Below are 11,013 nucleotides of genomic sequence, written 5' to 3' on the forward strand. Positions count from 1 at the left end.
TGCCATTCAGAAACGTCATGTCCTCAGTGTCTAGTGGCATCTGTCAACCTCATCCCACCCATGATGACAACCACATAGCTTCTATTACTTGTTAATAAAAAAGTGCTAACTCAGATGAGACAATCTATGACTCTTGCTTGCCTTTTGTTTTGTTTTTTAAATAAACTCACAGATAGACTAAGATGCTATTCAGGACAGCACCCTATATTAGTAATTAGAGTGATCTTAATATTTCAAATAGGCAAATTAAGAAGTATTTTGTTTACACCTCCAAATCAGGAACAAAGGCATCCCATATGCATGATCACCTCACTAATATGAGAAAGGGAATAAAAATGATGGTGGGTGAGACCAACATCACAAAAAAAATAGGGCAGAGAACAAACTGGTTGATTTAAATATGCAAAAGCGCCTACCACTGGCAAAACAAGAAAGACCCAGGAATACTGTCTATAATTTTATGGAATAAGAATGTCACAGAGGGACCCTTGACAAAACTTACAGTTATGGGTTTCAGTGGGTGATAGTCCCCAAATTCCAGTGGTACAGCCTCCAACCGGCATGATGCAAACTCAGCCTTGTAGTTCCTGTTCCTGGAATGCCTGGTAAACAGCAAAACCCAGAAACTAATTAGTTGGAGATGCATACACACTAAAAACATTTTGCTGAGACGTCCTCATTGGTGAGACAGTTTACAGTGGAACAGTATTTTTACCAAGACCAATGAGAAGTGGTAAATTTGAAAAAACATTTAAAAAAAAATCAGTTTGAAGGTATAAGGAGCCGCCGAGGCAAACAAGACCTGCGAGGACAGATGCCAGAACAAAGGGAAGCTCACTGAAGTGAAGCCAACTTTCTTGCCCAGCTACCTCTCACAGAGCATTTTGATTCTTGACATGGGACAAGAGGCTAAAGCCAGGCAGAAGGCAGCTGCTAGGGGGCAGAGTAGCCAAAGAAGCTTTAAGGAAAACTCACAGGGCTGTAGAGATAAACTAGGGTTCAGGGCTATGGAGACAGCCACGGCTTGAAGGAAGAGATTCTGAAGAGAAGGCAGGGCAGAGAAGTGAGAGGTTCGGTCCTGGTTTCCCCTCAAAGTATTCTCCAATTAAGCTGTGGAAGAGCAAGAGGAATAAGCCAAGTAGATGAAGAGCAGACAGTTTTCATCAGTCTTGCGGAGGCTTAACAAGTGAAGGGATTAGTGAGAGGAACATAAAAGGGGAGAGATCACCCACATTGAAGCATGGAGAGGAAAAAAGGTGAAAAGCACAGAAGAGTGCATAAGGGACATGAAGAAAGGTCTAACACACATACGATCTGAATTCCAAAGAAGAGAGGAGGAACAGGCAGAGCAGTATTTGAAGAGATAATAGCTAAAAATGTTCCCCAACTAAAGAAAGACACTGATTCACAGATTCAAGAAACGCTTGTGCCCCAAGCAAGACCAGTACAAAAACAAAACAAAAAACAACCATACTTAGGGTCTTCATAGTAAAATGGCTGAAAACTAAAAAGAGAGGATTTCTTAAAAGGAATAAAGATATGTTATTTTCAAAGGACAACAGTAAAGATTATTAGCACAGAAATGAGAGCCACAAGACAAAGGAATGATACCTTTAAAGTACTGTAAGAAAATAATTGCCAACCAAGAATTCTAGACCCAGTGAAACTACTCTGTGAACATTAGGGCAAAAGAAAGAAGTTTCCAGTCAAAGAAAAAGGAGAACAGCAGCAGCAGCAGCAAAACACACCTTAAATTTTTTTTAAATGCTGAAAGTAGAAGGAAAATGATCCCAGCTGAAAGCAAAAAATATATGCTAACATGTATATATATATATATATATATATATATATATATATATATATATATATGTGCATATGTGTATACATACGCATATATACTATATATATACTAAAGAGCATACAAAAGATAAAGGTGTAGGTAAAACTAAATATCGACTACAAAAAATAACTTCTTACAGTGTTTAAAATATATATAGAATTAAAATGCATGAGAACTAGAACATAAAAGGCAGGAGAGGTGCTACGATCTGAATGTGTGTCTCCCTAAAATTCACAGGTTGAAATCCTAACCCACAAAAGGTATTAGTAGGTGGAGCCTTTGAGAGGTGCTTACATCTTGAGGATACAGCCCTCATGAATGGGATTAGTACCCTTATAAAAGAGGCTCCAGAGAGCTCCCTACCCCCTTCCACCATGTGAAGACACAGTGAGAAGGTGCTGGCTGTGAGCCAGGAAGAGTGCGTTCACCTGACCATGCTGCTGCCGTGATCCTGGAGTGCCAGCCTCCAGAACTGTCAGAAATTAAATTTTTTTTTTGTTTTTTTTTGGCGGTACTCAGGCCTCTCCCTGTTGTGGCCTCTCCCGTTGCGGAGCACAGGCTCCGGACGCGCAGGCTCAGCGGCCATGGCTCACGGGCCCAGCCACTCCGCGGCATGTGGGATCTTCCCGGACCGGGGCATGAACCCGTGTCCCCTGCATCGGCAGGCAGACTCTCAACCACTGCGCCACACATACGATCTGAATTCCAAAGAAGAGAGGAGGAACAGGCAGAGCAGTATTTGAAGAGATAATAGCTAAAAATGTTGTTGTTTATAAGTAAACCAGTCTGGGGGACTTCCCTGGTGGTCCAGTGGATAGACTCTGTGCTCCCAATGCAGGGGGCATGGGTTCGATCCCTGGTTGGGGAACTAAGATCCCACATGCCACACAGCACAGCCAAAAAAAAAAGGAAAACCAGTCTGTGGTATTTCATTACAGTAGCCCAAACGAACTCAGACAGAAAACTGGCACCTGGAGCGGGCTGCTAGTATAACAAATATGGAAGCAGCTTTGGAACTAGATAATGGGTAGAGGCTGGAAAAGTTCTGAAGTATGTGCTAGAAAAAGCCACTATCCTGAATGGACTGATTATCCAGTGATTATTGTGAGGGCTCAGAAAGAAGAGAGGAAAGCTGTAGAGAAAGTCTCAACTTTAGAGAATACCTAAGTGGCGGTAAACAGAATGCTGGTAGAACCGCAGAAGGTAAAGGTCATTCTGATGAGGCCTCATACAGAAAGGAGGAACACGCTTTTGGACAATGGAGGAAAGCAATCCTTGTTATAAAGTAGCAAAGAGCTTGGCTGAATTCATCTGTGTCCTGGTGTTTTGTGGAAGGCAGAACTTGTGAGCCATGAAATTTGGATATTTGGCTGAAGAAATTTCTAAACAAAGTGTTGAAGGAGCAGCTTGGCTTCTCTTGAATGCTTACAGTAAAATTCAAGAAGAGAGGAACGACTTAAAGACAAAATGGCTGACCAAACGGCAAACAGACTTAAAAACCTGGAAAACTCTCAGTTTCAAAGAGCACAGGAAGCTGGCCCCTTTGTTTCCTTGGCCTCCAGAGGCCTTGAATTCATCCCTTCCACGCCCCCCCCCCACTCCCACCGCCATTCTCAGCTTCTTGACTTCATTAATATGTGTATGAACCCCAAATCTGATTGTGCCGTGCAATTAAATTAATCAGCTTTACTCAATAAGCCCCACCTACCCAGACACCTAACACAGTACAAAAGAACTGAGATCCCATGTAATTTTGCTTCCATCCCTTTCTAAATAAATTTCGTTTCGGGCTTCCCTGGTGGCGCAGTGGTTGAGAAGTCCGCCTGCTGATGCAGGGGACACGGGTTCGTGCCCCGATCCCGGAGGATCCCACATGCCGCAGAGCGGCTGGGCCCGCGAGCCATGGCCGCGGAGCCTGTGTGTCCGGAGCCTGTGCTCCGCAACGGGAGAGGCCACAGCAGTGAGAGGCCCGCGTACAGCAAAAAAAAAAAAAAAAAAGAAAAAGTTTCCACTTAAATAAATTTCGTTTCAAGTGTAGGAAAGGAGAAAAGCTAGTTAACAATATAGACCGGCCTCTACTTGTTTTTTTGTTTTTAAAGGAAAACCCCTACCACAATACACTGTCTAGTCCCTTTGGGTTACATTTACTAAATATATACTGTCTTCATCTTCCGAAAATATTTCAGTTGAATTCATTTATGAAATATTCTTCCAAACTCCTTTTAGTATGCTACCAGCCAATCCTTGATTTATAAAACAAACAAAACCCCAAAGAATAAATTGGAAGTCTAGTCATCAACAGCCATAATGGAGTTTAAAAAATCAACTTATACTTTTCCTCCTTTCAGATCACTCTTAACTTTATCAATAGAATTTTGAAGTTAATTTAATAGAATGAGTAGAAATGTAATCTGACCTGAAATTCAACTACAAATGTGTTTTTCATCGCCATAATAATTATTAACGAATCAACAGCTAAAAAAAGTACAATATCAAAAGAGCAATATGACTTGATACACAACAACCAAATATCAGTTCTCATTTATTATGTGCTTATTATTGTTGGGATCCACAGCGGGCCACCCCAAAATATGGCATATTGATTATCTTGAATTAAAGTTACTTAAGAAACTTAAGGAAGAGCTGATGTAGAGGGACACTCTGACCCTCCTCTCTGAAGGCAGGAAATAAGTCTGCCCTCTGAAAGGTGCCCACCTGCATCTGGAGGTAAAAGGACACCCTTGTTGCCAGAGATGGAGAACTCAGGGCCAAGAAGCCTATATAAACGAACCTTGTTATTTCTTTAATACCACAAGCCTACTGTTTAGATTCTTCACTAATTAAGCACCCAAAGCCCAACTTTCTTTGTTCTGTCAATTCCTCACAGATTTAGTTTGTTTGTCTAAAAAGTATAAAAGCTGCCTGTTTCAGCCACTTCTTAGGTCCAGTATCTATGAGACCTCCAGAACACACAAATTAAAATTTGTTTCTTTTTCTCCCTTTAATTTACCTAGTGTCAATTTTATTATTGGTCCAGCCACAAGAACTCAAGAGAGTAGGAGGGGAAATTTCCTCTCCCTGACACTATATACCAGGATACAGGACAAGCCCTTTACCTCTATTTCCTCATTTAATCAATCCTATGAGGTAGGTACTATGATTATGCCCATTTCTCAGATGGAGAAGCTGAGGTTGTTGATAACTTGTGAGAGGTTAGCAAGTGATACAGACAGATGCAAACTGAGGCAGCCTGCCTCTAGGATTCAGTAGTTCTACAGATCATCTATAGGTCAACTTGAGAATTTGAAAAAGCAATTGTCTTTTTTTTTTTTTTTTTAAGGACTGAGCTTTGCAATGATTTTTTTTTTAAGTGTGAGGGGAGGGAATTCTTTGGGAAAAAAATACTTGCTCTGGAAAAACCTTTTTAAAAAAAAAGGAAGGGAAGGAAACATTTACCCTTGCCGTAAGTCCATGTCAAGTTGCTATTTCGATTTTTCAATCATTTCTTCCATTATTGCCTCAAATTTGCTCTCGGTTCCCTAGTGTTTCCTATAGGTTGAGATGTTAAAAGCATTTTCTTCAACGCCTGGGTCTTTGGTAAGGCTAACAGTGACCTCTAGTGGGCATTTTCTCAAAAAGCCTTACTCTTCTTCCTGCAAACATAGCTGATAAGCTGGTAAAAATACCCCCAACTCCCAGCAATGCGAAAGGGTGGTCTGGCTCCTTGGCAACTGCCACAGAAAAAAGGCCAACATTTTATACCTCCACTCCTAGCTGGGTCTGGCCTCTGGCTACTCCAAGTGTGAGTCACCGATCACCAACAAAAGCATCACCTGGGGAGTACTGAAATACCCCTACGGAGTCAGGGTCTGCATTTCACCAAAATTCCCAGTTGACTGATATGCACATTAAAGGTTGACACTGCCCTATTTTTAAATTATTTACATTGGATAACATGAATGTGTAGAAATCCTACTACCAGTTACCAAATTAATCTCCTTATACTGGAAATACCAAAATGCACTAACTGCTTTTTAATTCTCAAGTGACTTTTTTTTAATTACTAATGACATAATCTGGCCACACAGTTTTTTATCCCCCAATCACAATATACTCCCCCTCCCCAATAAAGTCTTAAAATGATGTAGAAATTCTGACTCCAAAGAATGGTTTTTTTTGGTTTGTTTTTGTTTTTTGCTGTACGCGGGCCTCTCACTGTTGTGGCCTCTCCCGTTGCGGAGCACAGGCTCCGGACGCGCAGGCCCAGCGGCCATGGCTCACAGACCCAGCTGCTCCGCGGCATGTGGGATCTTCCCGGACCGGGGCACGAACCCGTGTCCCCTGCATCGGCAGGCGGACTCTCAACCACTGTGCCACCAGGGAAGCCCCAAAGAATGGTATTTTTAACAGTGCTATGACCATAGGACTGAACAGGAAATGTAATCCACAGTGCACTGGACATCTCACAGGTGAGGTCAGTAATACCAAAAAGTGTGGGTGAGAAGAGGCATGCTGGGGAGACCCATGACAACACAGCAGGACTCAGGAACCCTGCTGCCCAGGAATCTCAGCCCAGGACCCAGACTGTAGGACCATATGACAATAATGATTAAGATCAGAGGTTTGGGACTTCCCTGGTGGTGCAGTGGTTAAGAATCCGCTTGCCAATGCAGGGGACACAGGTTTGATTCCTGGTCTGGGAAGATCCCACATGCCGCAGAGTAACTAAGCCTGTGTGCCATAACTACTGAGCCTGTGTGACACAGGCTCTAGAGCCCGTGCGCCACAACTACTGAAGCCCGCGTGCAGCAACGAAGACCCAATGCAGCCAAAAAAAAAAAAAAAAAAAGACCACAGGTTTGAGTTCCAAACCTCAGTGCTCCTTGCAGGCTATAAAGCTAAATGAACTGCTTCATCTTTCTGTCTCCACTTTGTTATCTGAAAAATGGGGTTTTTAGGAGATAAGATGTTGCACGTTCAGCACTTAGCACAGTGCCTGGCACAAGATAAAGGCTTGATAAATGTCAAATTTAATGACAGAAACACATTTCTCCTCTGAGGGCCTCCTCAGTTTCCTCATTCATTCCATAAATACTACTCAGCACCTATTATCTGCCAAGCTCCATGCCAGGCTCTGGAGACAAAATGATGGTTAAAACTCAGCCCCTTTAACTTAAGAAGCATCAAGTCTAGTGGGCAAACTGAAAGATGAACACATGCTACCACAGACAGAAATGTTTAGAGCACAGTCAGACTAGGAACTGTGGAGACCCTAGATGCTAAAGGGCTTATGGCACCTCTCTCTGTAAAGTATACCAAAGGTAAAAATGCACTGGGATTAAAGCATCTTCCTGGATCTTCTGATTACAAAATTCCAGCCAGATAAGTGCATTGAAGCTATATGTTTTGGCATATAAGCCTTAGTGATTTCCTAAAAGGGGTTTTGCATGACTAGGTCAAAGAAAACTCAAGGCAGGTCATATAAGAACTCACTGGCATCCAATCCTGATTTAGCATACCGAGACTTTTGAAGGAAGACTCTTAAAGAGTTAGACACGTGAAGGGAACAAGAGAAAGAGCGCTGTTTATCAAGCATAAAATCAGAAGTATGTATCTGATTATTTCTAAGGTCCAGGGCTGTATATTTTTTCATTTGCTCACTCATTCATTCAATGTAAACCACTTCACATCATTTGCAGAGAAAGATCAGAAAATAATCTCCCTTTCTCACGTGCCCAAATAATTCCACTACTACCATCACAACTTGCTCCGGTTCTTCACACACAGCTGGAGCCTGAAGCGCCAATCACTCCTAGCTACTCCAGCCACAAGAGCCCGACAGGCCCATCAGCCTTGGAACGCGCCATTAGCTTCTTCTTGATGACCTCCTATTCATCCTCCAAAGCCCAGTTTAAGGCTCTTCCTCTCTCAAACCTTCCCCAAGCCGCCAGGTGTGCCTAATCCCCAATGCCTTCTTTGGATATCCTTCTATTCAGAAGCGTATCTGCTCCACTAAACTGTCAGCTCCTTGAGGCCAAGGAGTACGTCTGAGGGTTGTGCATCCTGAATGCCCCAGTGCAGGGCCCTGCACAGAGTAGGATGAATGGCAGCCATTTCACAGATGAGAAAAGCAAGTCTCCTCTAGATGAGTCCAGTCATTCAGAAAACAGCCAGGTCTTCCGAGTCGTCCAGACCAGAGCTGAGCCCACCATTTTCTGCATCCATCTCCCCCAGAACCCGCGCCAACTTCTGGGAAAGCGGAGGCCGGGGAACTTGAGCTTTTTTTAGGGAATGAATGGAGAGGGGGGCGTGGAAGGCGCGGGGAGAAGTAGCGGAAGAGGGGACCAAGATCCCACCCGTCCGGCTTCAGGGAGGTCCTCTGAACCCGGGTAGCGGCCGGGGATCTGTGGTCTAGACCATCCGGAGATGGGGTGGGAGACTCCACCAAACGCAACAGAAAGCAGTTCACACAGTCCCTCGCAGAGACACACACCGAGACAGAGACAGAATCCCAGAAACAACCAAGGACACCACCTCCCTTAAACCCAGCCGCCGCTTCCCCCTTACCAAGGAAAGACCGCCATCTTCCCAGTCACATGACCGCTAGTTCTGAGACAGCCAGCCCAATTCGCCCTTCCAGACCACGCCCCGCTCGGCCGCCATGTTTGTGAGGGGCGAACGCCCCTCCCCCGCAGGCTCAGGGCCGCCATGTTTTGTGAGGGGCGGGGCGCCCTCCCGCAAGGCACGGGCCTTGCCGCTCGGGCGGCCATGATTATGAGGGGCACCGCAGGCCTGTTGGCTGCCGCTGCCGCAGCGCTGACATGAGCTGGCATCTTGTGGCAGGTGGCCGCCTGGCCAGCCGGCGCCCACTGGAGGCGGTGAAGAATACAGACACCTGCGGAGAGAAGACGCTAACCGCGGCTGGGGTGGGAAGAGCGTCCAGCCTGCGCGTGCTTTTGCGGCTAATTAGCAGTTTGGCTGGGTAAGCCACGCCCCCTCTGCAGGACCCTGCGCCCACCTCCGTGCACCGGGGAATTTAGGCACTTACCGTACCCACCTCCCAGGACTAACAACCTGGGTCTCTAAAGGCTGCCCTAGATCCAAATGGGACAGCTTTCGACTGGAACTAAACTAACTGGAGAAATCGGGGTCAGCATTTCACCCCACTTGGCGAAGCCGTACGTTTCTATGAAGGTGGATGTCCGTTTCCACTACAGAACTTCCGTGCTCTAGTCTAGTCTAGTTTTCTCTGATTTAAAAAAAAAAAAAAAAAAAAAAAAATTTTTTTTAAAGTTTAAAAAAAAAAATCACAGGATATTTTACTAAATGGTTGCCATAGTAAGCATGTGTCGCGCCCTGTGCTGAGCAATTTGCGTTCACTCTTCATTTACTCCTCACTGCAAACCTCTGAAATTATGGCAACCGGGATTTGACCTGACTCCAGACCTGACTAATAGTTTAACAGGGGAGATCTAACGGGGGTGACTGTCGGTTAACAGTTGGTTAATCACAAGGCATCTGATCCTCACTTTTTTCCCTTTTTCTTTAAAGTGTCTTTTCTGACAGGAGGAGGTCAGAAAACCACATTCTCAAAAATCTCCTCAGGAAAAGGCAATAGAACATACCCTGACCCTCTAATGGAATACGTAGTTTATTTAGCACGCTGAGTCCTAGTTTCTTCAGCTGTGAAGTTAGGATAATTCTGACTGAGGTGAAGGGAGATGATTATCAAATGCCCGGCAAATGGTCAGCACTCAGTTGAAGCAGTACATCACTCACTTGGCAGGCTGTAAAATCATATTGTAACTTCTGTGACCTTCCTGTTTTCAGAGCTTTTCTTTCCAGGGCCACAGACGATGCAGTGTATCATAAAGTAGGGCTTCTCCCGTTTGAATTGCACAGACTCACCCGGGGATCTTAAAGGCAGGTTCTGATTCAGCTCTGGGGCAGAGCCTGGGCTTCTGCATTTCTAACAAGTCCCCGGGTGGCACTGCTGCTGGTCTCTGGATGCAGAAGGGGCTGTGATCGTTGTGGGTGGTAAAGGTGGGGAGGGGCATATAACGCAAGCAGCGGCAGAGCAACAGCGTGCGCTCCTCAGCACATTCAGGCACACCCACTGATTCTGAACTCTATAATAATGTCAGGCATGTTACACAGATAATGGAGGTAATCCTGAAACAGGCTGTTAAAAGTTATGTAAAGTGTGAAAGGGGATTCTTCCCACCATAGGCTGAGAAGCAAAACCACGCTTCTGGTGGCAACTTTGTCAACCACCTCAAGAAACTGCATTGAGAGCCATAGAGAAACTGATCAAAAAGGAACAGATTAAATAAGTGAAAAGGTAATATTTTACTGTCAAGTATAATTTTTGGTTAGACATGGTATTTGTTCTGAGCTGTCCTTTAGAACCTAACCGATGTGACTCCACTGCACCATACCCCAATCTGATTTGCTGCGTTCCATGACTGAAAGTCTTTGTTTTTTAAAATGATTTTTATAACCTACATGTAGGCCCACTATGGTCTGTTAGAGATAGCATTTCAACTTCACTTGCTTTTTTTTTTTTTTATAACTATTACTCTTCATTTGGGAGTAGGAGGGGGATTGTGTGTGGTTATTCATGGGACAGTGACACCTGACAGAAAAAAAAGATCTTCATCTCCAGAATGGGTCCTTGTTTTCAGCTCAGTATGAGTAATAAAGAGTTCCCAGTCAATGTACATAATAAACAAGAGCAAAGGGTGGCTACTGGAAAAGGGAGAGGCTGTTCTCACACTGCCTTGTAGATTATCAAATGTAGTATCTCCTCGATAAGAGGTAAAAATGAGGACCATTGGACTACGCTCACATTAGATGATCAGGCAGCAGCAGTGGTTGGATTCTTAACGCTGTGCAAGTTAGCAGCTTGGCGTGAGCTTCAACCTTAGCATTCTCTCCCATTCGATCCGGCAAAGACATTTCCAGTTCCAGTGAACTTTTGCCCTCTGAAAAGTCCAACTCATGCAAAATCAAACGCTGGGGGGCTAATGTTACAGGTTACATATTAAATAGTGGGATATACCTTTCATGGGTCTTGTAATTGTAAAAAATTATCATATTACAGTATTAATGTCTTGGCCACATACTTTTCAAAAGTCCTTTGTTTGGTAAATAAAAAAGATCAAATGAGATTT

The 11,013-nt window shown here is 44.1% G+C and overlaps 1 protein-coding gene across 2 annotated transcripts in view; it reads right to left on the bottom strand.

The window, feature by feature from the left end:
• The window catches only part of VPS35L (VPS35 endosomal protein sorting factor like), a 125,362-nt gene extending 116,917 nt beyond the window's left edge, over positions 1-8,445 (bottom strand). The window contains exons 1-2 of one of the 2 annotated variants that reach the window (XM_060077719.1): positions 8,408-8,445; positions 503-602 (exon numbers count right to left, since the gene is read on the bottom strand). In XM_060077719.1, the coding sequence (XP_059933702.1) occupies positions 503-602; positions 8,408-8,424 (117 nt within the window). In that variant the 5' untranslated portion in view covers positions 8,425-8,445. The remainder of the gene's footprint in view (positions 1-502; positions 603-8,407) is intronic. The other variant, XM_060077718.1, reaches the window with a different exon arrangement.
• Positions 8,446-11,013: the final 2,568 nt, after the last annotated feature.

This window comes from Mesoplodon densirostris, chromosome 16, assembly GCF_025265405.1.
Source record: "Mesoplodon densirostris isolate mMesDen1 chromosome 16, mMesDen1 primary haplotype, whole genome shotgun sequence".
Taxonomy (NCBI): domain Eukaryota; kingdom Metazoa; phylum Chordata; class Mammalia; order Artiodactyla; family Ziphiidae; genus Mesoplodon; species Mesoplodon densirostris.